This window comes from Scyliorhinus torazame, chromosome 27 (assembly GCF_047496885.1).
Source record: "Scyliorhinus torazame isolate Kashiwa2021f chromosome 27, sScyTor2.1, whole genome shotgun sequence".
In the NCBI taxonomy this organism is placed as follows: domain Eukaryota; kingdom Metazoa; phylum Chordata; class Chondrichthyes; order Carcharhiniformes; family Scyliorhinidae; genus Scyliorhinus; species Scyliorhinus torazame.
The window spans coordinates 35,719,122-35,746,952 of record NC_092733.1 but is presented as its reverse complement, the minus strand read 5'-3'; the positions used below and the strand labels follow the sequence as shown (position 1 = coordinate 35,746,952).

The 27,831-nt window shown below is 49.3% G+C and overlaps 2 protein-coding genes and 1 long non-coding RNA gene across 4 annotated transcripts in view; 1 reads left to right on the top strand and 2 right to left on the bottom strand.

Annotated features, from left to right (window-relative positions):
* Nucleotides 1-27,831, top strand: part of LOC140403350 (uncharacterized) — a 153,271-nt gene that overhangs the window by 57,937 nt on the left and 67,503 nt on the right. The gene's annotated exons all lie outside the window — the stretch shown is intronic.
* The window catches only part of LOC140403351 (uncharacterized), a 31,258-nt gene continuing 15,311 nt past the window's right edge, over nt 11,885-27,831 (bottom strand). The window contains exon 2 of the long non-coding RNA XR_011938284.1: nt 11,885-13,524. This is a non-coding gene — a long non-coding RNA (uncharacterized lncRNA). The remainder of the gene's footprint in view (nt 13,525-27,831) is intronic.
* On the bottom strand, nt 21,085-21,545 carry LOC140403349 (activated RNA polymerase II transcriptional coactivator p15-like). Its single transcript, XM_072491249.1, has one exon. It carries the CDS (start codon nt 21,474-21,476, stop codon nt 21,171-21,173), a length of 306 nt encoding a protein of 101 aa, XP_072347350.1. The 5' UTR covers nt 21,477-21,545; the 3' UTR covers nt 21,085-21,170.

The following is a 27,831-nucleotide window of genomic DNA, read 5'->3' as shown; positions in this document are numbered from 1 at the left end:
TGAATCTTGTCTCTTATAATCCCCTCCAAGACTTTACCCACTACAGACGTGAGGCTCACCGGTCTATAGTTGCCGGGGTTGTCTCTGCTCCCCTTTTTGAACAAAGGGACCACATTTGCTATCCTCCAGTCCTCTGGCACTATTCCTGTCTCCAATGATGACATAAAAATCAAAGCCAATGGTCCAGCAATCTCTTCCCTGGCCTCCCAGAGAATCCTAGGATAAATCCCGTCAGGTCCCGGGGTTTTATCTATTTTCAGCCTGTCCAGAATTGCCAACACCTCTTCCCTACGTACCTCAATGCCATCTAATCTATTTACCTGGAGCTCAGCATTCTGCTCCACAACATTATCTTTTTCCTGAGTGAATACTGACGAAAAATATTCATTTAGTATCTCGCCTATCTCTTCAGACTCTACACACAACTTCCCATCCCTGTCCTTGACTGGTCCTACTCTTTCCCTAGTCATTCGCTTATTCCTGACATACCTATAGAAAGCTTTTGAGTTTTCCTTGATCCTTCCTGCCAAATACTTCTCATGTCCCCTCCTTGGTCGTCTTAGCTCTCTCTTTAGATACCTGACACATTGCCCACGATATTCCAATCTGTGGTAGTACAGTGTGGAGATACCTGGCACATTGCCCACGATATTCCAATCTGTGTTAGTACAGGGCGGAGATACCTGGCACACTGCCCATGATATTCCAATCTGTGTTTGTACAGGGCGGAGATACCTGGCACACTGCCCACGATATTCCAATCTGTGTTAGTACTGGATGGAGATACCAGGCACATTGCCCACGATATTCCAATCTGTGGTAGTACAGTGTGGAGCTACCTGGCACATTGCCCACGATATTCCAATCTGTGGTAGTACAGGGTGGAGATACCTGGCACATTGCCCACGATATTCCAATCTGTGTTAGTACAGGGCGGAGATACCTGGCACATTGGCCACGACATTCCAATCTGTGTTTGTACAGGATGGAGATACCTGGCACATTGCCCCCGATATTCCAATCTGTGTTAGTACAGGGTGGAGATACCTGGCACATTGCCCACGATATTCCAATCTGTGTTAGTACAGGGTGGAGTTACCTGGCACATTGCCCACGATATTCCAATCTGTGTTAGTACAGGGCGGAGATACCTGACACATTGCCCACGATACTCCAATCTGTGTTAGTACAGGGCAGAGAAACCTGGCACATTGCCCACGATATTCCAATCTGTGTTAGTACAGGGTGGAGATACCTGGCACATTGCCCACGATATTCCAATCTGTGTCAGTACATGGTGGAGATACCTGGCACATTGCCCACGATATTCCAATCTGTGTTAGTACAGGGTGGAGATACCTGGCACATTGCCCACGATATTCCAATCTGTGTTAGTACAGGGCGGAGATACCTGGCACGTTGCCCACGATATTCCAATCTGTGTTAGTACAGGGTGGAGATACCTGGCACATTGCCCACGAAAGTCCAATCTCTGTGAGTACAGGATGGAGATACATGGCACGTTGCCCACGATATTCCAATCTGTGTTAGTAAAGGATGGAGATATCTGGCACATGGCCCACGATATTCCAATCTGTGTTAGTACAGGGCGGAGATACCTGGCACATTGCCCACGCTATTCCAATCTGTGTTAGTACAGGATGGAGATACTTGGCACATTGCCCACGATATTCCAATCTGTATTGGTACAGGATGGAGATACCGGGCACATTGCCCACGATATTCCAATCTGTGTTAGTAAAGGATGGAGATACCTGGCACATTGGCCACGATATTCCAATCTGTGTTAGTACAGGATGGCGATACCTGACACATTGCCCACGATATTCCAATCTGTGTTAGTAAAGGATGGAGATATCTGGCACATTGCCCACGATATTCCAGTAGTGTTAGTACAGGATGGAGATACCTGGCCCATTGCCCCCGATATTCCAATCTGTGTTAGTACAGGGTGGAGATACCTGGCACATTGCCCACGATATTCCAATCTGTGTTAGTACAGGGTGGAGATACCTGGCATATTGCCCACGATATTCCAATCTGTGTTAGCACAGGGTGGAGATACCTGGCACATTGCCCACGATATTCCAATCTGTATTAGTACAGGGCGGAGATACCTGACACATTGCCCACGATATTCCAATCTGTGTTAGTACAGGGCAGAGATACCTGGCACATTGCCCACGATATTCCAATCTGTGTTGTACAGGGTGGAGATACCTGGCACATTGCCCACGACATTCCAATCTGTGTTAGTACAGGATGGGGATACCTGGCACATTGCCCACGATATTCCAATCTGTGTTAGTACAGGATGGGGATACCTGGCACATTGCCCACGATATTCCAATCTGTGTTAGTACAGGATGGGGATACCTGGCACATTGCCCACGATATTCCAATCTGTGTTAGTACAGGGTCGAGATAACCGGCACATTGCCCACGATATTCCAATCTGTGTTAGTACAGGGTGGAGATACCTGGCACATTGCATACGATATTCCAATCTGCGTTAGTACAGGGTGGAGATACCTGGCACATTGCCCACGATATTCCAATCTGTGTTAGTACAGGATGGGGATACCTGGCACATTGCCCACGATATTCCAATCTGTGTTAGTACAGGGTCGAGATAACCGGCACATTGCCCACGATATTCCAATCTGTGTTAGTACAGGGTGGAGATACCTGGCACATTGCATACGATATTCCAATCTGCGTTAGTACAGGGTGGAGATACCTGGCACATTGCCCACGATATTCCAATCTGTGTTAGTACAGGGCGGAGATACCTGGCACGTTGTCCACGATATTCCAATCTGTGTTAGTACAGGGTGGAGATACCTGGCACATTGCCCACGAAAGTCCAATCTCTGTGAGTACAGGATGCAGATACCTGGCACGTTGCCCACGATATTCCAATCTGTGTTAGTAAAAGATGGAGATATCTGGCACATGGCCCACGATATTCCAATCTGTGTTAGTACAGGGCGGAGATATCTGGCACATTGCCCACTGTATTCCAATCTGTGTTAGTACAGGATGGAGATTCTTGGCACATTGCCCACGATATTCCAATCTGTTTTGGTACAGGATGGAGATACCTGGCACATTGCCCACGATATTCCAATCTGTGTTAGTATAGGATGGAGGTACCTGGCACATTGCCCACGATATTCCAATCTGTGTTAGTACAGGATGGCGATACCTGACACATTGCCCACGATATTCCAATCTGTGTTAGTAAAGGATGGAGATACCTGGCACATTGCCCACGATATTCCAGTAGTGTTAGTACAGGATGGAGATACCTGGCACATTGCCCACGATATTCCAATCTGTGTTAGTACAGGGTGGAGATACCTGGCACATTGCCCACGATATTCCAATCTGTGTTAGTACAGGGTCGAGATAACCGGCACATTGCCCACGATATTCCAATCTGTGTTAGTACAGGGTGGAGATACCTGGCACATTGCCCACGATATTCCAATCTGTGTTTGTACAGGGCGGAGATACATGGCACACTGCCCACGATATTCCAATCTGTGTTAGTACTGGATGGAGATACCAGGCACATTGCCCACGATATTCCAATCTGTGTTAGTACAGGATGGAGATACCTGGCACATTGCCCACGATATTCCAATCTGTGTTTGTACAGGGCGGAGATACCTGGCACACTGCCCACGATATTCCAATCTGTGTTTGTACAGGGCGGAGATACCTGGCACACTGCCCACGATATTCCAATCTGTGTTAGTACTGGATGGAGATACCAGGCACATTGCCCACGATATTCCAATCTGTGTTAGTACAGGATGGAGATACCTGGCACATTGCCCACGATATTCCAATCTGTGGTAGTACAGTGTGGAGATACCTGGCACATTGCCCACGATATTCCAATCTGTGGTAGTACAGGGTGGAGATACCTGGCACATTGCCCACGATATTCCAATCCGTGTTAGTACAGGGCGGAGATACCTGGCACATTGGCCACAACATTCCAATCTGTGTTTGTACAGGATGGAGATACCTGGCACACTGCCCACGATATTCAATTCTGTGTTAGTACAGGATGGAGATACCTGGCACATTGCCCCCGATATTCCAATCTGTGTTAGTACAGGGTGGAGATACCTGGCACATTGCCCACGATATTCCAATCTGTGTTAGTACAGGGTGGAGATACCTTGCACATTTCTCACGATATTCCAATCTGTGTTAGTACAGGGTGGAGATACCTGGCACATTGCCCACGATATTCCAATCTGTGTTAGTACAGGGTGGAGTTACCTGGCACATTGCCCACGATATTCCAATCTGTGTTAGTACAGGGCGGAGATACCTGACACATTGCCCACGATATTCCAATCTGTGTTAGTACAGGGTGGAGATACCTGGCACATTGCCCACGATATTCCAATCTGTGTTAGTACAGGGTGGAGATACCTGGCACATTGCCCACGATATTCCAATCAGTGTTAGTACAGGGTCGCGATAACCGTCACATTGCCCACGATATTCCAATCTATGTTAGTACAGGGTGGAGATACCTGGCACATTGCATACGATATTCCAATCTGTGTTAGTACAGGGTGGAGATACCTGGCACATTGCCCCCGATATTCCAATCTGTGTTAGTACAGGGCGGAGATACCTGGCACATTGCCCACGATATTCCAATCTGTGTTAGTACAGGGTGGAGATACCTGGCACATTGCCCACGATATTCCAATCTGTGTTAGTACAGGGCGGAGATACCTGGCACACTGCCCACGATATTCCAATCTGTGTTTGTACAGGGCGGAGATACCTGGCACACTGCCCACGATATTCCAATCTGTGGTAATACAGTGTGGAGATACCTGGCACATTGCCCACGATATTCAAATCTGTGTTAGTACAGGGCGGAGATACCTGGCACACTGCCCACGATATTCCAATCTGTGTTTGTACAGGGCGGAGATACCAGGCACATTGCCCACGATATTCCAATCTGTGTTAGTACAGGATGGAGATACCTGGCTCATTGCCAACGATATTCCAATCTTTGTTAGTACAGGGCGGAGATACCTGGCACATTGCCCACGATATTCCAATCTGTGGTAGTACAGTGTGGAGATACCTGGCACATTGCCCACGATATTCCAATCTGTGGTAGTACAGTGTGGAGATACCTGGCACATTGCCCACGATATTCCAATCTGTGGTAGTACAGTGTGGAGATACCTGGCACATTGCCCACGATATTCCAATCTGTGGTAGTACAGTGTGGAGATACCTGGCACATTGCCCACGATATTCCAATCTGTGTTTGTACAGGATGGAGATACCTGGCACACTGCCCACGATATTCAATTCTGTGTTAGTACAGGATGGAGATACCTGGCACATTGCCCCCGATATTCCAATCTGTGTTAGTACAGGGTGGAGATACCTGGCACATTGCCCACGATATTCCAATCTGTGTTAGTACAGGGTGGAGATACCTTGCACATTTCCCACGATATTCCAATCTGTGTTAGTACAGGGTGGAGATACCTGGCACATTGCCCACGATATTCCAATCTGTGTTAGTACAGGGTGGAGATACCTGGCACATTGCCCACGATATTCCAATCTGTGTTAGTACAGGGTGGGGATACCTGGCACATTGCCCACGATATTCCAATCTGTGTTAGTACAGGGTCGCGATAACCGTCACATTGCCCACGATATTCCAATCTATGTTAGTACAGGGTGGAGATACCTGGCACATTGCATACGATATTCCAATCTGTGTTAGTACAGGGTGGAGATACCTGGCACATTGCCCACGATATTCCAATCTGTGTTAGTACAGGGCGGAGATACCTGGCACGTTGCCCACGATATTCCAATCTGTGTTAGTACAGGGTGGAGATACCTGGCACATTGCCCACGAAAGTCCAATCTCTGTGAGTACAGGATGGAGATACATGGCACGTTGCCCACGATATTCCAATCTGTGTTGGTACAGGATGGAGATACCTGGCACATTGCCCACGATATTCCAATCTGTGTTAGTAAAGGATGGAGATACCTGGCACGTTGCCCACGATATTCCAATCTGTGTTAGTACAGGATGGAGATACCTGACACATTGCCCACGATATTCCAATCTGTGTTAGTAAAGGATGGAGATACCTGGCACATTGCCCACGATATTCCAGTAGTGTTAGTACAGGATGGAGATACCTGGCCCATTGCCCCCGATATTCCAATCTGTGTTAGTACAGGGTGGAGATACCTGGCACATTGCCCACGATATTCCAATCTGTGTTAGTACAGGGTGGAGATACCTGGCACATTGCCCACGATATTCCAATCTGTGTTAGTACAGGGTGGAGATACCTTGCACATTTCCCACGATATTCCAATCTGTGTTAGTACAGGATGGAGATACCTGGCACATTGCCCACGATATTCCAATCTGTGTTAGTACAGGGCGGAGATACCTGACACATTGCCCGCGATATTCCAATCTGTGTTAGTACAGGGCAGAGATACCTGGCACATTGCCCACGATATTCCAGTCTGTGTTAGTACAGGATGGAGATACCTGGCACGTTGCCCACGATATTCCAATCTGTGTTAGTACAGGATGGAGATACCTGGCACATTGCACACGATATTCCAATCTGTGTTAGTACGGGGTGGAGATACCTGGCACATTGCCCACGATATTCCAATCTGTGTTAGTACAGGGTGGAGATACCTGGCACGTTGCCCACGATATTCCAATCTGTGTTAGTACGGGGTGGAGATACCTGGCACATTGCCCACGATATTCCAATCTGTGTTAGTACAGGGTGGAGATACCTGGCACGTTGCCCACGATATTCCAATCTGTGTTAGTACAGGATGGGGATACCTGGCACATTGCCCACGATATTCCAATCTGTGTTAGTACAGGGTCGAGATAACCGGCACATTGCCCACGATACCTTGATGATTGATGCAGGTAGGGCAGTAGATGTTGTCTATATGGACTTCAGTAAGGCCTTTGACAAGGTCCCTCATGGTAGACTAGTACAAAAGGTGAATTCACACGGGATCAGGGGTGAACTGGCAAGGTGGATACAGAACTGGATAGGCCATAGAAGGCAGAGGGTAGCAATGGAGGGATGCTTTTCTAATTGGAGGGCTGTGACCAGTGGTGTTCCACAGGGATCAGTGCTGGGATCTTTGCTATTTGTAGTATATATAAATGATTTGGAGGAAAATGTAACTGGTCTGATTAGTAAGTTTGCAGACGACACAAAGGTTGGTGGAATTGCGGATAGCGATGAGGACTGTCTGAGGATACAGCAGGATTTAGATTGTCTGGAGACTTGGGCGGAGAGATGGCAGATGGAGTTTAATCCGGACAAATGTGAGGTAATGCATTTTGGAAGGGCTAATGTAGGTAGGGAATATACAGTGAATGGTAGAACCCTCAAGAGTATTGAAAGTCAAAGAGATCTAGGAGTACAGATCCACAGGTCATTGAAAGGGGCAACACAGGTGGAGAAGGTAGTCAAGAAGGCATACGGCATGCTTGCCTTCATTGGCCGGGGCATTGAGTATAAGAATTGGCAAGTCATGTTGCAGCTGTATAGAACCTTAGTTAGGCCACACTTGGAGTATAGTGTTCAATTCTGGTCGCCACACTACCAGAAGGATGTGGAGGCTTTAGGGAGGGTGCAGAAGAGATTTACCAGAATGTTGCCTGGTATGGAGGGCATAAGCTATGAGGAGCGATTGAATAAACTCGGTTTGTTCTCACTGGAACGAAGGAGGTTGAGGGGCGACCTGATAGAGGTATACAAAATTATGAGGGGCATAGACAGAGTGGATAGTCAGAGGCTTTTCCCCAGGGTAGAGGGGTCAATTACTAGGGGGCATAGGTTTAAGGTGAGAGGGGCAAGGTTTAGAGTAGATGTACGAGGCAAGTTTTTTACGCAGAGGGTAGTGGGTGCCTGGAACTCGCTACCGGAGGAGGTAGTGGAAGCAGGGACGATAGGGACATTTAAGGGGCATCTTGACAAATATATGAATAGGATGGGAATAGAAGGATACGGACCCAGAAAGTGTAGAAGATTGTAGTTGAGTCGGGCAGTATGGTCGGCACGGGCTTGGAGGGCCGAAGGGCCTGTTCCTGTGCTGTACATTTCTTTGTTCTTTGTTCTTTGTTTTGATATTCCAATCTGTGTTAGTACAGGGTGGAGACACCTGGCACATTGCATACGATATTCCAATCTGTGTTAGTACAGGGCGGAGATACCTGGCACAATGCCCACGGTATTCCAATCTGTGTTAGTAAAGGATGGGGATACTTGGCACATTGCCCACGATATTCCAATCTGTGTTAGTACAGGATGGGGATACTTGGCACATTGCCCACGATATTCCAATCTGTTTTGGTACAGGATGGAGATACCTGGCACATTGCCCACGATATTCCAATCTGTGTTAGTAAAGGATGGAGATACCTGGCACATTGCCCACGATATTCCAATCTGTGTTAGTACAGGATGGCGATACCTGACACATTGCCCACGATATTCCAATCTGTGTTAGTAAAGGATGGAGATACCTGGCACATTGCCCACGATATTCCAGTAGTGTTAGCACAGGATGGAGATACCTGGCACATTGCCCCCGATATTCCAATCTGTGTTAGTACAGGGTGGAGATACCTGGCACATTGCCCACGATATTCCAAACTGTGTTAGTACAGGGTGGAGATACCTGGCACAATGCCCACGATATTCCAATCTGTGTTAGTACAGGGTGGAGATACCTGGCACATTGCCCACGATATTCCAATCTGTGTTAGTACAGGGTGGAGATACCTGACACATTGCACACGATATTCCAATCTGTGTTAGTAAAGGATGGGGATACTTGGCACATTGCCCACGATATTCCAATCTGTTTTGGTACAGGATGGAGATACCTGGCACATTGCCCACGATATTCCAATCTGTGTTAGTAAAGGATGGAGATACCTGGCACATTGCCCACGATATTCCAATCTGTGTTAGTAAAGGATGGAGATACCTGGCACATTGCCCACGATATTCCAGTAGTGTTAGTACAGGATGGAGATACCTGGCACATTGCCCCCGATATTCCAATCTGTGTTAGTACAGGGTGGAGATTCCTGGCACATTGGCCACGATATTCCAATCTGTGTTAGTACAGGACGGAGATACCTGGCACATTGCACACGATATTCCAGTCTGTGCTAGTACAGGGCGGAGATACCTGGCACATTGCCCACGATATTCCAATCTGTGTTAGTACAGGGCAGAGATACCTGGCACATTGCCCACGATATTCCAACCTGTGTTAGTACAGGGTGGAGATACCTGGCACATTGCCCACGATATTCCAATCTGTGTTAGTACAGGGTGGAGATACCTGGCACATTGCCCACGATATTCCAATCTGTGTTTGTGTTAGTACAGGGTGGAGATACCTGGCACGTTGCCCACGATATTCCAATCAGTGTTAGTACAGGGTGGAGATACCAGGCACGTTGCCCACGATATTCCAATCTGTGTTAGTACAGGATGGGGATACCTGGCACAATGCCCACGATATTCCAAACTGTGTTAATACAGGGCGGAGATACCTGGCACATTGCCCACGATATTCCAATCTGTGTCAGTACAGGGCGGAGATACCTGGCACATTGCCCACGAAAGTCCAATCTCTGTGAGTACAGGATGGGGATACCTGGCACGTTGCCCACGATATTCCAATCTGTGTTAATACAGGGCGGAGATACCTGGCACATTGCCCACGATATTCCAATCTGTGTTGGTACAGGATGGAGATACCTGGCACATTGCCCACGATATTCCAATCTGTGTTAGTAAAGGATGGAGATACCTGGCACATTGCCCACGATATTCCAATCTGTGTTAGTACAGGATTGCGATGCCTGACACATTGCCCACGATATTCCAATCTGTGTTAGTAAAGGATGGAGACCTGGCACATTGCCCACGATATTCCAATCTGTGTTCGTACAGGATGGAGATACCTGGCACATTGCCCACGATATTCCAATCTGTGTTAGTACAGGATGGAGATACCTGGCACATTGCCCACGATATTCCTATCTACGCTCTCGCATGCAATGATGACATTGACTACAATCATCATTGGACGTTACGAGAACACCAGCAAACATTCCGTAAAAGTAGGTTTTGTTTTCTGAGTTAAGAAGCGGTGTGTTTTTCACTGAGGGTGTACATGGCTGAATTGCAGCCTGTTTCGTGTTGGTGAATGAATGAGGAGTTTACGCACACGGTGGTTTTATGTGATTAGCACCACTCACACACGTGAAGGGTCAATACTGCTGAGGGGTCGCTGCAGAATGGCCCGTTCATGTGTCGTACCTCTCTGTGTAAATAGAGTAGATATATCGAGAATTAGAGATAGCGCAGTCTGAGGGGACACGATGTCGTACAGCTGCTGCATACTTCACTGACAACATGCTGGAGAATATATCTTACTCAGAGACACACACTGGAAAGCATTTTGCTTGCTTGGAACTTGGGGCCAGGAGGGCGGAGGTCTCATGTCAACCAATATAAATGCGTGTGGTTCTGACTGGACAGAGGCCTCAGATGGGGCAAGAGTTTCTTACAAAGTGGACTTTGTCTTCGTCTCAAAGCTGACACGAGTCACTTTGTCATTTTTACACCTTAGAACGAGGAAATGCACCCCTTGCTCCCACCTGCAACACAGGGTGCCCCGCTCATTTTTTCAGAGTGCGGGGATCTTTCGTCATAATAATCTTTATTATTGTCACAAGTAGGCCTACATTAACACTGCAATGAAGTTACTGTGAAAAGCCCCTAGTCGCCACACTCCGGCGCCTGTTCGGGTACACAGAGGGAGAATTCAGAATGTCCAATTCACCTAACAAGCACGTCGTTCGGGACTTGTGGGAGGAAACCGGAGCACCCGGAGGAAACCCACGCCGACACGGGGAGAACGTGCAGTCTCCACACAGACAGTGACCCAAGTGGGAATCAAACCTGGGACCCTGGCGCTGTGAAGCAACAGTGCTATGTTACTGCCTGATCTGAGGGAATGGGGCCTATGCTCAGATGTTAACTCTTTGGGAGCACGTTGCAGGGCTCTCACCATGATTCCGATATTGAGGAAATCTCCTCTTCAATCACCCTTGGGGGTTACATGAATCAGAGTGGAATGGAACAAGGCAGTGCCAGGAGCTTTTCACACACTCAGAGTTCACCCGCCCATTACATCTCCTTTCACCCATATTTAATTCTACACTGGATGTGGACCGTGCTGGCAAGGCCAGCATTCGTCGCTCATGCCCAATTTCTCTTGAACCGCTGCAGTCCGTGTGTGGTCTAGCTGTGCTGTGAGGGAGGGAGCTCCAGGGTTTTGACCCAGCGACAGTGAAGGAACGACCAATGTATTTCCAAGTCAGGATGGTGAGGGACTCGGAGGGGAACCTCCAGGTTGTGGGGTTCCCAGGTATCTGCTGCTCTTGTCCTGCTAGACGGTAGCGGCTGTGGGTTTGGAAGGCGGTGTCTGAGGAACCTTGGTGAGTTCCTGCAGTGCATCTTGTAGATGGTACACACGGCTGCCACCTGTGCCAGTGGTGGAGGGAGTGAATGTTTGTGGATGGGGTGTCAATCAAGCGAGGTTGCTTTGTCCTGGATCATGTTGAGCTTGTTGCTAACATTTGCCTTAGTTTAATTGCTCTGTTTTATCACCTTTGCTCTCGAGTCGCCAGGTACCTTTCTGATACCGCCACGTGGTTCAAGTCCGAGTAATGATCAATAATCCAATACACCGCTTAGTAAGAGTTAAATCAAAGCACATTTATTATGCACAGTAATCTCTACTCCTGCGCAAATTCTACATTTAAGCTACTTCTACAACTAACAGGCCAATACTTAACTTGGAACTGGCCCACCAGGTCAGGGAAACAAATGGCCTTTCGTCCGGGTTCTGAGCCTGCGGGATTCGAAGTTGGTACAGATTGATAGCGAGGAGCGCCTAGCTCGTAGCGAGCGTTGCAGTAAGACTTACTGGATATCGGCGGCGGCTGGACCGGTCACTGTCAAGGGTTGGTTCGCGTTGCTGAGTGACCCGGTCAAGAAGAACGATTTGAACTTGGGCTTGATTGTTATAGTCCCCAGGGGCTTCCCGCCTTTCGGGGCGGACCCTGTACCTGGTTCCAAGTGATTGGACTTTGTCCCAATCACTTGGTTCGATTTTCTCCAACACTGGAGCGGTCCCCTGATCGATGGTCTTGAGGTGGTCGTTCACCTCCCTTTGTGCAGGCTTCTGCTGGCGCCGATGAGTCTGGGTTGACTTTATCTGTCTAAATGTTGCTCATTGTTCCCGGGGATTGCTCATGAATATGCAGATGGTTGGTGTTTTGTTATGCTGATGGTTGCTGGTATCGATCTTATCTGGCCTTTCCAGAGGTAAATACACAGTCAACCTGCAGCTGCTCGTTTGTGTCCTGTTGGCTGACTTTCCCATCAGCCTTTGCCGTTCGCCATTCTAAATCGGGAGTTAGCCATTTTACCTGGCTACAAGCTTGTTGAGTGTTGTTGGAGCTGCGCTCATCCAGGCAAGTGGAGAGTATTCCATTGCACTCCTGACTTGTGCCTGTTGATGGTGGACAGGCTCGGGGGGCGTCAGGAGGTGAGTTACCCGCCACAGGATTCCCAACCACTGACCTGATATTGTAGCCACAGTATTAATATGACTCGTTCAGTTCACTTTCTAATCAACGGTAACCCCCAGGATGTTGATTGTGGGGAATTCAGCAATGGTAATGCCATTGAATGCCAAGGGGCGATGGTTAGATTCTCTGTTGTTGGAGATGACCATTGCCTGGTACTTGTGTGGCGCGAACATAACTTGCCACTTCTCAGCCCGAACTTGAATATTGTCCAGGTCTTGCTGCATTTGGACATGGACTGCTTCAGTGTCTGAGGAGTCGGGTATGGTGCTGAACATTGTACAATCGTCAACGAACATCCCCACATCTGGCCTTACGGTGGAAGGAATCTGCATGAAGCAGATGATGAAGGTTAGACCTGGGTCGCTACCCTGAGGTTCTACTGTGGCAATGTCCTGGGTCTGAGATGACTGACCTCTAACAATATTCCAATGCCCACCAACCCTTCCAATAACGCAGTCAGTTGGGTAAATGGAGTGCACCTTACCATTTCTACACACTGACTAGCGTTAGAAGCTGAGAGATTCGATCTGCCCCTGGGTGTCCAGGCCAATGTATAATTGATGGAATCTTGCCTGGTTGAGTCTCCTCAGAATCCATTGTAGGAGCGTTTTCAAGATCTGTGTACTGAGCTAGCTTTCACGTGGGGTTCTCCGCTGTTGTTATGGCTCAACCCAATACAGAGAGCAACAGACACAACAACCTGGATAAGACGGCTTTAATATCCCAAGCTTGGTTTCATATACCTGAGAGACAGAAACACATCAATTATGCAATTTCCAAAAATCAATAGCCCACCCCAGTTGGACTTGATCCAATCCTTGAAGCTGTCATGTTCAAACTATCCAGTAAAATTGTGATCCGCTCATGATTTAACCGCATCCTGTCACCTGTTGTTTACCAAGATTCTATGTCATTCTAACATTGGCCGGGATTCTCCCCTACCCGGCGGGGCGGGGGTCCCGGCGGGATGGAGTGGCGGGAACCACTCCGGCATCGGTCAGCCCCAAAGGTGTGGATTTCTCCGCACCTTTAGGGGCCAAGCCGTCACCGGCTAGCCCCGCGGCGGAGTAGTTGGCGTGCCGCCGAACGGCGAGAAAGGCCTTTGGTGCCACGCCAGCCGGGGCCAAAAGGACTCCGCCGGTCGGTGGAAGTCCGCGCATGCACTGGAGCGTTAGCGGCTGCCGACGTCATCCCCGCGCATGCGCAGGGGGGGTGTCTCTTACGCATCGGTCATGGTGAAGACTGTGGACGAGGCAGAGGGAAAAGAGTGCCCCCATGGCACAGGCCCACCCGCAGATCGGTGGGCCCTGATCACGGGCCAGGCCACCGTGGGGGCCCCCCCCCCCCCGAGGCCAGATCGCCCCGTGCGCCCCCCAGGACCCCGGAGCCCGCCCGCGCCGCCTTGTCCCGCCGGTAAGGGAGGTGGTTTGATTCTCGCCGCCGGGACCAGCATTCTGGCAGCGGGACTTCGGCTCATCGCGGTGTCGGAGAATTCGGCAACCGGCGGGGGGGCGGGATTCACGCCAGCCCACGACGATTCTCTGGCTGGGGGTTCGGAGAATCCCGCCCATTGTTTTTCCTGGACTCCCCATCCTGAAATGGCAGTCAGATCCTGTCCACTTATTGTCCATCTAGGGGCAGGATGTCAGAACCAGCTTCCTCTTCACTTCATGGATTGTTTCAGAGGATATTGGGGGCCACTGATAAAACTTGTTTATTACGTCCACTGTGTAATTTGCTGACCACACATCTCGTGTGTCTCAAAAACATGGGCAAGTTAGCTAGCCGAAATCCCATCATGCATTGTGGCCACTGCTTTTGCCAGGGCCTACATGATTATCACTGCTATGTCCTATAATAGAGGTATAATGGTTAATAATGATCTCTGGATATACTTTCTATAATAATCTCAATCCTTAATAAACTAACTTATGTAAAACTACGCTAGTGGCATCCTAACTATTCAGGTTTAAGAGGTCTTGTCTCTGGACCTCATCCACGTCCATCAGGAACAGGAGAAAATCATTCAGCTCCTTGTGCCAACTGGGCGATCCAATTTAGAACTGAGCAGATCTGCACCATATCCCATATCCATTTACCCCCTCCCCAAGGAAGAGCTGTCAGTCTCAATCCTCAAACCCTCAGTTGAACCTCCCTACACCCCACACCACACGTTGTGGGTGTGAATCTCGTGGCTTCTCAGGCAAGGGGGGGGGGGGGGGCGAGGAAATTCGGGAACAGTTGAGGACTCTGGGTCTGTATTCATTGGAGTTTAGGATGAGGGGGGATCTTATTGAAACTTACAGGATACTGCGAGGCCTGGATAGAGTGGACGTGGAGAGAATGTTCCCACTTGGAGGAAAAATGAGAAGCAGACGACACAATCTGAGACTAAAGAGACGATCCGTCAAAATAGAGATGAGGAGGAATTTCCTCAGCCAGAGGGTGGTGAATCTGTGGAACTCTTTGCCGCAGAAGGCTGTGGAGGCCAAGTCACTGAGTGTCTTTAAGACAGAGATAGATAGGTTCTTGATTAATAAGGGGATCAGGGGTTATGGGGAGGAGCAGGAGAATGGGGGTGAGAAAAATATCAGTCATGATTGAATGGCGGAGCAGACTCGATGGGCCGAGTGGCCTAATTCTGCTCCTATGTCTAATGGTCTTATGGAACCACGATCTCTCTAGGTTTCCCGATTCCTCGCGGGATTTCCCACCCATGTCGCTGATCCCGCGCACAGCTGGCGGGGGCTCAAAATGGCCCCCGGAGTGTGTCCCATCCACAAGATGCACCGTGGCAACTCACCAAGCCTCCGTCAGCAACGCCACCTAGAAGTGCGAGGGCAGCAGGTACCTGGCAACGCCAGCACCTGGAGGTTCCCCTCCCAGCCACACACCACCCTGACTTGGAAATATATCGGCCGCTCCTTCACTGTCGCTGGGGCAAAACCCTGGAGCTCCCTCCCTAACAGCACAGTGGGTGCACCTACACCACATGGACTGCAGCGGATTCAAGAAAGCAGCTCATCACCATCTTCTCAAGGGGCAATTCGGGATGGCAATAAGTCGTGGCCTAGCCAGCCGTGCCCACATCCTGTGAAAGAATTTTAAAAAGCCACCATGATTACAAATTTGTATTGATATCTCCGAGATATCAATGAAGTGGCCACTGGGACTATCACAGCATTTTGTTTCTCTACAGTTCCTATTTCTTTGCCATTGAGAAAACATCCTGGGTCTAACACATGCCCACAATCAATTCCCCCGGCACAGTTTGAACCTCGTGGCCAATCATCGCCTTTGCTTCCACTCCCGCCTCCCAATCCTAACTCGGCCAATCAGATTTCAATTTGTTCCCTCAGACATTTCCGGGCTGTCGGGGGGGCCCAAGGCCTCTCGGATTCAAGAACACGAGGGATATTTCTTAAAATAGGCGGAGCTCAAAGGTGAATCGGGAATTGCTATTTCCTCCATGTTTTCCCTTTATCCTTCCATGGGATGTGGACAGGGCCAGAGTTTGTTGCCAATCCCTAATTGCCCTTAAACTGAGCCTCTTGCTCGTCCATTTCAGAGGGGCAGTTTAAAAATCAACCACATTGCTGTGGGTCTGGAGTCACATGTAGGCCAGACCGGGTAATGACGGCGGATTTCCTTCCCTGAAGGGCGTTGGTGACCCAGACGGGGTTTTCAATAACAATTAATGATAATTATCACAACCACCATTAGAACATAGAACATTACAGCACAGAACAGGCCCTTCGGCCCTCGATGTTGTGCCGAGCATTGTCCGAAACCAAGATCACGCTATCCCACTCCCTGTCATCCTGCTGTGCTCCATGTGCCTATCCAATAACCGCTTGAAAGTTCCTAAAGTGTCCGACTCCACTATCACAGCAGGCAGTCCATTCCACACTCTAACCACTCTCTGAGCAAAGAACCTACCTCGGACATCCCTCCTATATCTCCCACCCCGAACCTTATAGTTATGCCCCCTTGGAACAGCTACATCCACCCGAGGAAATAGTCTCTGAACGTCCACTCTATCTATCCCCCTCATAGAATCATAGAATTTACAGTGCAGAAGGAGGCCATTTGGCCCATCGAGTCTGCACCAGCTCTTGGAAAGAGCACCCTACCCAGGCCCACATCTCTACCCTATCCCCATAACCCAGTCACCCCACCCAACACTAAGGGCAATTTTGGACACTAAGGGCAATTTAGCATGGCCAATCCACCTAACCTGCACATCTTTGGACTGTGGGAGGAAACCGGAGCACCCGGAGGAAACCCACGCACACACGGGAAGAACGTGCAGACAGTGACCCAAGGCGGGAATCGAACCCGGGACCCTGGAGCTGTGAAGCAATTGTGCTTCCCACCATGCTACCGTGCTGCCCTTCATCATCTTATAAACCTCTATTCAGTTGCCTCTCATCCTCCGCCGCTCCAAAGAGAAAAGCCCTAGCTCCCTCAACCTTTTCTCATAAGACCTATCCTGCAAACCAGGCAGCATCCTGGTAAATCTCCTTTGCACCCTTTCCAATGCTTCCACATCCATTAGTGAGACTAACTTGGCAATTCTAGATTTTATGAATTGAATTTAAATTCCACCACTTAGCAAGGTGGCATTTGAACACGTGTCCCCAGAGCAATAGTCTGGGTCTCTGGATTGCTAATCCAGTGACATTACCACAGTGCCATCTCCTTTTGTTGCTCCCTTTTGAAAGGGTCGAACATGTATTATTGGCAATCTACCTGCCCTCTAACAAAAACTCTTGTCGAAAATGATGGGGGAAAAATCCTCCCATTGAAGAGGGTTAAATTAACAAGCAGTGGTCACAGCAATGAGGACGACAGAGATCACAGGCCCAAAGCCAGAATCAGGTCATAAAGCATCCAGCTCCTGGGCCACATACCCAGGAAGGATTCGACACAGCTGGAGAGGGAACCACAGCTCTGACCCGCCCTGGGGACATCCCTAGTGCCGGCGCTGATGTGGTTAAAGCCTGGGGCCTAGTCAGGGCCAGTAAATGTGGCAAAGTTAGATTGGGCTCTGCATGAGAGAAGAGAGCAGGCTACGCACTCAGGGGGAATGTCAAGCTCAGCTCGTAGGCTAACCTCAAGACCACCATTGCTATCTCATTAACGCAGTGTTAGCTCCTTGTTCCGAAGGGATGGAACGTTGATTACACCAGATACAAATCCACAATTCAAATTTGAGACTTTGATTATCATCCCTCGGATGTTCTGATGAGGTGCAGCCAGACATTACTTCACTGACAGATTTATTCCCTCCCTCCTTTCTGCCTCTCAGTTTTATCAGTTGCTCGAAGGCCCACACCATCCCCTTTATCACTACCAAAGTCACTACCCCTTTCACTGTTTGGATCCTTCACTCACCCCCCTCTCAACATCCTCCACAACACCCGCCTCTCCATACTCAGGCATAGTTTCACACTCCTACCCCCCCCCCCACCTCTTATTCCATCATTCCCAGCGACTGACCGACGAACACACCCTCCCTTCCTCCCCGCCACTCCCAGTACAGAATGTGAAGACAAAAATATTCCTTAACCATAAAGAATTGTAGCAGAAGGAAGCCATTTGGCCCCTCGAGCTATCTCCACCATGCAAGGAGGCCACAGCTGATCTGATTGTGACCTGAACTCCACTTTATGCCCACCCTCCCGCGCATAACCCTTGGTTCCCACAGAATCCCGACAGTGCAAAAGGAGGCCATTCCGCCCATCGAGCCTGCACCGACCCTCCGAAAGAGTACCCTATCCAGGCCCACTCCCCAACCCTATCCCCATATTCAAACCTGACACATTCTGGAACACTAAGAGGCAATTTTTAACCTGGTTCATCCATCTAGCCAGCTTTGGACTGTGGGAGAAAACCAGAGCACCCAAAGGAAACCCACGCAGGCACGGGGAGAATGTGCAGACTCCGCACAGACACCCACGGCCGGAATTGAACCCGGGTCCCTGTCGCTGTGAAGCAGCAGTGCTAGCCACTGTGCCGCGGTGCTGCCCTGGTCAATCACAACCCTGGCCTCCTTTTGCACTGTCGGGATTCTATGGGAACCAAGGGTTATGCGCGGGAGGATGGGCATAAAGTGGAGTTCAGGTCACAATTATTTTCTGAAAAATGCCACCCAGAATCATCCATAAGATCATGTCTCATTCTTCTAAACGCGCATGAGTATAAAGTCAACTTACTCAACCTCTCCTCATACAACCAACGCCCTCACCCCAGCAATCAACCGAGTGAACTTTCTCTGAACTTCTCCCGAAAGTATGTCCCTCCTTACATAAGGCAGCCAAAACTGTCCACAGTGCTCCGAGTGTGGTCTCACCAATCCCCAGTACAGATGTCATTACAAACTCCATTCCCCTGGCAATAAAGACTTAACAACCCTTCCTTTTTTATTATCGGTACGACAATCCATCCAATGGCTTCAGCTGGCCCAGTGTGAACGGTCGCGGCACCACCAGGAATGGATCTCTCGGGGCAGGAGTTCAGCCCGTGGGCGGCGGCCTCGCTTGGGTGGCCACGGGTCGCAACCTGAGCCGCTCCCTCACGTCCCACTTGTGGAGCGAGAGGCCACGCTTTCCCCGAGCGTGCCCTCGGGCGTTCGAGGGTTCCTCAGGCTTTCCGTGGATGGCCAAAACCTGGGATCTTACCACCCAGGGCAGTCAGCAGGCTGCGGTCGGCGATGTCGGTCGGCCCAAGTGGGAGGCGGGCCCTCGAGAGGTTGTCAGTTTGCAGGGCGTGCCGTGTAGTCCAGTGAGGGACCAGGGGACTAGAGCAGAGGGCATGGGGTCTTTTTTTTTTTTTCAGAGCAAGTTGCCGCAACAGCTTTATTTACTTCACCATATTTCAATACAGATCGGAGAAGTATGAACATGGTGAAATAATACAAAAGCACACTGAAAATAGTCAAAGCATGCTGTGTGAAAATATTACATTGGGAGTGGTACCTCAAGAAAGTACTGTGACAAGGTTTATGACTGACCAGTCACTTTTTCAGCTTAAAATTCTTAAGTAGCCATTACTTAAACAGTTGCATTTTGAGCAGATGAGGGACATTTTGAAAAATGCTGGACGAAATGACAGCTATAGTAATTTTTTTAACTGCTATTCAGTTACCTAAACAAGTTACAGTTCCCTCCATCAGTCCATTCGTTATTACAAAGCCATTAAAAGTGTTTACTAGTCCAAGGAGCTTGAAAAACCCAAAGCTAAATCAATTTATTTGATCCATGGAATCCAACAAATATTTTTGCCTGAAGGACAGAGCTAGTTTTGATTAATTGTGGCGGAGACAAACACTAAATAATCCCAGCTCCAGAAAAACATGGTATATTGGGATCTGAAGCCATGAGAAGAAATACAGTACACTTTTTTTTTAAATGGCAAAAAAAACTGATATCACACCACTATTAAATTACCCCTATATTGGTGACGCACAATGCTTTTTCATCCCCTCCCCATCAATCCTGATGACACCAAATCTTTTAGGAGTGGAGTTCCAGACACACAGCTCTTTGGCAATTCATTAAGATGCCATTCTTCATGTACAAGTCTAAACAAAATGTATGTTTAGTCCTGGGTCATAAAGTTCCAACCAGGGACAGTAACACAGTAAGCTTAACCCAACCCTTAACAGGCATCAACAGGTTAATTTTCCAGCAGTGGATGGTGAATGACAATCGCAAGTGGAAACCTGACCGACTTTCATCCTTCCTGTTTCAGGGCGCAGAGGCAAATTGTTGCGGCCCAACTGCTGTTGTAGCCAAAGGCACCTCAGCTAACAGAATAAACCATAAATCAACCCCAGGATCGTCTGGCTTGTATGGTTAATTGCTACACCTGATGGCACATTTACCCGCAAGGCCACCGGGGAAAGCCAAAAGTGCCTATCTGAAATAGCCAGAAGATTCACTGATTGAACCATACTTTAACAAATACCTTGGTCGAGCTGCATGAATTTAAACATGAAATTGTTCTTGAAAGTATTTTTATTGACTAGCTGAATATAACCAACAGTCTATAGACATGATTATGGTAGTTGCTAAATATCAAATCAAGAAACTAAAATTAAATTTTAATACTAAAAACAAATTCCGTACCACTTTTCTAAATAGTGTACCCTTTAGGTTTTTTTTAAATAGGAAAGCTGCAATGTACTGCATATACATAAAACAGTCACATTATGAACATTACAATACAAACAAGCTTAATTTCTTTAGAAAACACAAGTAAATGTTAAAGATGGACGCGTTTAATGACAAAAAGCAGGGTACATCTTTATCTGGTCATTCTATAACCTTTTTAATGCATCATCAATGTCAGGAATCATTTCCTTCAGTTGATTCCATTGGTCTGGTCATAAAGAGATTCCTTTCTTTCCAGGCTTCATTTCACCATCTTGGTTCATCCAATACTCTCTGACATCAATTAGAACTTTGCCTTTGAATTCACGCACACTAACGTATCTCATCTTGCCAGTCTGAAATAGGTTATCATCTTTGTCACTCTTAGTGCATTTTGCACCCCCAGAACTTTCTCCACTTTTTTCCTTTTTTACTGGTTTCTCTACTGAAGTTGACTTCTTTCTCTTAGCCTTTTGATCAACCTCACTATCCGATTCACTGTCTGAGCTCGTAGATACAACTTCCCTCGACTTAGGCATATTGACGGAGTCGCGGACGGTGTGCGGCTCTGCGGTCGGCAGTTGGAACTCAGCTCGTTGCTTCTCTCCTCCTCCGCATGGGGTCTTTCCTGAGGCGTTAAAAAACCCACTGCCTTGCATTGAGGGAGTGCCTTTAACAACCTCAGAACTCGCCGAGGCACCGCCGCGGGAAACACAGCAATCAGAGCACAGCAAGACCCCACGGACTGAGGGATAAATATTGGCCAGGGAGCCAAACGGAAATAACGCCGTGTTAGCTTTTACAGGCCTGAAAAAGCAGAGGGGACCTTATCTTAACACCTCCTCTGGATGACAGCACTTCTGCCAGTGCAGCACTCCCTCAGTACTGCGCTGGGGAGCCAGTGAGAGTTTGTGCTTCAGCCTCTGGAGTCGAACATGAATCCACAACCCAGGATGGATAATCGCAAAGGTTTGGGCTCAACGAGAGACACAGAATGGGAAATTAGGACCTGTTGCCTAAAAAAAAAATCCAAATCACACTACCTCAGGGAAATGATTCTCCGGAGACGGTGGCCATTTTGAACGGCCATTTTGCTTCTCCAGCCACCTTTTACCAGCAGTCTTTCTCCCTCTCTCTCTCTCTCTCGCTCGTTATTCAATATTGTTTCCCCATTGCCAAAATTAACCCCTCGCCTGGAAAAGGCGGTAAATTGAAATGTGAAAGCAAGAAGCAAATTTTTAAAAGGCACAGTTATAATCGCCGCCAATGGGGATATCCAGGACATGGAGCTCAGGGCGTACAGGATTTCCACCTCCAGACTGCCTCATACTAACATGTGACGCCACATACTGAGCCTGACCCATCCAACCCGGTCAGGTGATGTCATAGGCATGATGCGATTGGATGTTTGGATAGAGCTCGCTCCAGTACAATGGGTTGGAGGAGCTATGTTGTAATTGGGACAATTGGGTGCTTTGTGCCATTAGCGCGCGATACAGGATCAGCGTAGAAATGGATGTTTTTCACGGCTGACTTGGGCCAACTCACAGTTTCTAAGTTTTATGTTTCACATCTTTACGGCTGCCCGTTCCAGCCACCCCACACCCCTCCCCCACGCCGCAACCTGATTGGATAGCTGACCCCAGGCTTCACACACCTCCCACACTTCCTGTCGTGATGAGGAAAGCCAGATGTTCCCGAAGGATTTTCCACAGTTGCCGGACAACAGAGATGACAAAAGGCAGCTGTGTTTCTGTCATCTCCTCCGCCCCCCCCCCGCCCCCCACCCCCACCCCCCCCGCCCCCGGGCTCGCGCTGATCCGTAGCCCTGAGGTCGGGAGGCAATAGAGACTGAGGGGCAGGGAGTGACTCAGGGTGACAAGGAGTGATGGGGGACAGAGGGAGAGCGCGAGGGATAGAGAGAGGTGGGGGAAAGAGAGAGTGACAGAGAGAGAGAAGGGAAGAGAGAGAGTGACAGAGAGAGAGACAGAGAAAGATAGGGAGAGACAGAGACAGGGAGAGACGGGGAAGAAAGAGACAGGGGGAAAGAGCGAGATAGAGTGACAAAGAGAGACAGTGAACAACGTGGCAGAGAGGGAGAGACAGGGAAAGACAGGGAGAAACAAGGAGTGATGGGAAAATATGGGAGACAGGGGGCGGCAGAGAAAGAGAGAGAGAGGGAGTGACAGAGAGTGACAAAGGAAACAGGGAGTGATGGAGGTGACAGGAAATGATGGGGAGACAGGTGTTGTGATACTCTTTATGGAATAAAGCCGCTAGGTGGCATGGTGGTTAGCACTGCTGCCTCACAGCACCAGGGACCCGGGTTCAATTCCGACCTCGGGTGACTGTCTGTGCGGAGTCTGCACATCCTCCCCGTGTGTTCGTGGGTTTCCTCCGGGTGCTCCGGTTTCCTCCCACAGTCCAAAGATGTGCAGGTTAGGTGGATTGGATATGCTAAATTGTCCCTCGGTAGGGTTGCAGGGATAGGGGGGGAATTGGGACGAGGTAAGATGGTCTTTCAGAGGGTCAGTGCAGCCTCAATGGGCCGAATGGCCTCCTGCTGCACTGTAGCAATTCTATAATTCTATGAATAGCAGCAGACCATTCACAAGAAAGTAATTTGTCATGTGAAACAGTTTTAGTATCTATATTGCCATGTGCCCAGTTCAAATAAATAAAGCCGCACTTTGTCTGCCTCATCTAAAAACAGAACGGGGGCTGGACTCTCCGATGCCGAAATCGCATTCGGCGACAGGGCAGAGAATCCCCGATAACGCTGAAATCGGGGCACGGCGTCGCTTTCCCGATGCACCGCACACCGAAAAGTGGCGGACCCGCTGGGTTCACCGCGCGCCGTATCCACGGCCCCTTTACGTTGGCTGAGGCCCGCCCTGCAATGCTCCGCCCCCGACCGGCCGACTTCCCGACTGCGTGGGACGCATGTGGTCTCACTCATCGGGAACTCGGCGTGGCGGCTGCGGGCGGGGGGGGCCATATTCGGGGCTGGGGCACTGTGGAGGGGGGTGGGGGGGGCAGTCAGGGGTGCACAAGCCGGCCGAAGGGGGGGGGGGGGACTAATTTGTGGGGCGAGTCCGCGAGCCGCATCCACCATGAAGCACAAAGTCGCCGCCGTGCGCATGTGCGGCCGCGGACGCGGAGATTCTCCAGGCCCTATCGGCAGCTTGAGCTGGGAGCTCTACACGGCCTGGCTACTAGCCCCCCACGGAACGGAGAATCGATGGTTGTTTCACGACGATTTTCCTGTCATCAAACGCCACCGTTTTCACGGGGATGGGGACTTAGGGCGCGATTCTCCGAGCCCCATGCCAGCCCGGAGAATCGCCGCAACTGCGCCACGACGCCCCGATGCTGGCGCACGATTCTCCAACATGCGGAGAATCGGCGACATTCGCGCCGGCCATGGGCCGCTGGAATCGGCAGGGGCCGCCGATCCTCCGGCCCGGATGGGCCGAGCGGCCGCGCGGACACGGCAGGGTCCCGCCGCCGCCATCCAACCCCTGGTCGCTGCCGGCGGGAACTCGGGTCGGGTGGCGGCCTGCGGGGCAGGGAAAAACGCTTCTTCACTGGGGGGGGGGGGGGGGAGAGGGGGACACCTCCAATGGGGCCTGGCCCATGATCGGGGGCCACCGATTGGTGGGCCGGCCTCTGCCCCCCCCCCCCCCGGGCCTACTTTGTTGCGCGGCCGGCCCCCTGAACCCCAACGCCATGTTGAGTCGGGGCTGGCACACTGAAGAAGTCCCGCACGCATGCACAGGTTGGCAAGGCCCAACTGCGCATGCGCGGGTTGGCGCAGAGCCCATTTAGCGCCGGGAAGGGAGGCTGGAGTGGCGCGATTTTGGAGAATCGCCCCCTAAGTCTCCAGAACGAAGAATCCAGCCCATGGTCCTTAGCCGTGATTTCTAGTAAACGACATCGAACAAATCTGACAGTAAGGTTCAGTGCAGCTACAACATGGCGGACAGTATTTGATCGTGCTCTATGGCATGTGAGACAACCCTCGACGTTCTGGTCAGACCGCATGATCCACAGCGTCGCAGAATGTTGAAAACGCAGCATGATAACTGCTGTCACGATACCCGACCAGACCTCCACTTTATATCAGGAAACCGGAGGAGAAACGCCAACAATTTTTATAAACTGTGAGGAAGGAATACTTCAGCCCCAGGAGCAATTCCACTGACAACCAGGGATCTTTTAAATTCAAACAAACTTTATTACTAACACAGGATTAACCCCATTGACATCCAAGAAACAACAGCTTTTCAATTAACATTTCTTAAAAAATAAAGAAAGGTCTTTGAGCTAACTTTCCCATCTACTTCTAAAGTTTCAATGAAGTCAAATCCACACTCACAGGGCAAATGCCACTTATTAATAAAGTTAACATTCTGTGGCTCATATTGTATTCATTAAGTTCTTGGGAGAGAAGCTTTCAGAAGTCAGTCTGAGAGACACACCTCTTTTCCTCAGAGCCCAGAGCAGAACTCTAAAAATGAAACTAAAAACAGACACAGGGCAGGGCTGAAAATGAAACTCAAAACCAGGAATAATCTGGATACCTTAATCTAAGCTCTTTTAATAACATGACGGCAACTGGCACATAATACAATATATATAAACATTTTCAACATTCAGCACACTGCACAGAAAGGCTTTGAAGACACAGAGCCGGGTTCGTGGTCAGATAAAGAGCCAGTAAGCTCGTGGGCAGAGCTCCGGGAATGCTTGTGGAAGTGGCTACAGTGTTACTGAGGCCAGGTACCACAGAAGGAAGGTCAAAGAGATGTTGTCAGAATGTCCACAACATTCCCCAGATTGAACTGGGAAGCACCTAACCCTACTATCCAAATTTGAGCGTTTAAACAGCGTACGGAGCTATGGATTCTTGATTCAGATATGTCTGAAACCGACAAGCAAGCCATAAAAATGCACCTAGCAATTGAGGATGAGGGCCTACGCAGGCCGAACACATCAGGATTAACAGCAGAAGAGGTAAAGGATTCCCAGAAGATATGGGTCACATTGGAAGACCAGTTCAATGTGAGGTTACACTTCCCTATTCAACGATAAGAGTTGAAATGAAATGAAAATCGCTTATTGTCACGAGTAGGCTTCAAATGAAGTTACTGTGAAAAGCCCCTAGTCGCCACATTCTGGCGCCTGTTCAGGGAGGCTGGTACGGGAATTGAACCGTGCTGCTGGCCTGCCTGGGTCTGCTTTAAAAGCCAGCGATTTAGCCCAGTGAGCTAAACCAACAACAATTCAACAACAGCCTACAAAAAATAGACCACTTGGCCAACAGATGCAGAGGAAAGGGTGCGTGCTGTGATATTTCAAACACTGATATAGCAGACTTGCTGAGTTGGTGATCACATCCACTCCCAAAGAAGTCATACAATTCCTACAGTGCAGAAGGAGGCCAGTCAGCCCATCGAGTCAGCACCTACCCGCTGAATGAGCACCCTATCTAGGCCACTCCCCCACCCTATTCCTGTAGCCCCACCAGAAAGGTCTGCTCGACCCAATTGTTGACGCACTCACGAGAACGCCCCAACCCAACAGGACATGTGGAAAATGTGGCCTTCGGCTCCGAGGAGATTCCCAACTTTGCAGCAGTTCCATAAAAGGCCATTGGCATCGGCAGTGCAGTAGAGCTAAGGTTGGTGCCACTACAAGGAGCTGTGCACGGATCCAGACAGGCTGTACTCCACTGCGACATTCAAGCAATAAGAGTGACCCTCCGGTATCCCATCAGAAATAGCTACATGATGGACAAACCAGAAAATGAGGATGATGTGCACAATGAGACCAAGAGCGGTGAACGACCCTCGTAGGAAACATCGATGTCATCACACCGTCTGAAACGTTTGCCAAGGTTCAAATTATCCGCCTTGAGAAAGTTGCTCATTATTGGCCCCAGTTTGACACAGGAGCACGCCCCAACATCCTACCCCTGTGAATTCTCAAAGACACGCATCCACAGACATGGAAGGCCATGTCAAAACCTGCCATTGCAATGTTGTGTGTTCCAGCACACAACAGTTCATTAATAATGAACAAGCTCCATTGTCCTGGAATACAAGTAGAATCACTCTACTTGTCACAGCATGGTGCTAAAGACCCCAGCGATCACAGGTCGACCGGCATTTCTGTTCAGCAAAGATATTATGGGATATGGGCCGAAGGCAGGTATATGGAGTTAGGTCACAGATCAGCCATGATCTGATTGAATGGCGGGACAGGCTCAAGGGGCTGAATGGCCTACTCCTGTTCCTATCTTCCGATGTATTAGTGGCAATCCATGGAATTAATCAGACTCCACAAGGCAAATCAATCTCAGAAACTACTCCTATCAACTCAGTTCAAGATCTAACATCAAAATGCTTCAACAAAATTGACTGTTTCAAGTGGGCTGAAACATTACCACTTGCAGGAGATTGCAAGTCCATCAATTGCTCTGGCACGTTTTGCGCAGCGCAAACACTGATAGTTAGAAGTAGAAACGGAGAAAGATTCCAGACTGCAGAAATTGTGGAAAACCATCGGTGAGGAAAGGCCTGATTCAGTTCAGCATGTCCACTGACACGCCAGGCCATTTTGGCCTCACCGTGATGAATTAAGCATCTCCAGGGAGTCATTTTTAAAGTCAGGCAGGTCATCATACGGGAATCTCTGCGACCTAATATTATTCAACAACTTCACCACTCGCACATGGGCAGAGATTGGACATAGGGGGCTCACAAGAGAGACAGTCTATTGGCCGGTTGCGAACAATGACATTGAAGTTATTGCCAAGAGGTGCGAGACATGTCAAGAGGATTTGCCAAGTCAGCACAGAGCATCACTGATTCCATATGAGGTTCCTACCCA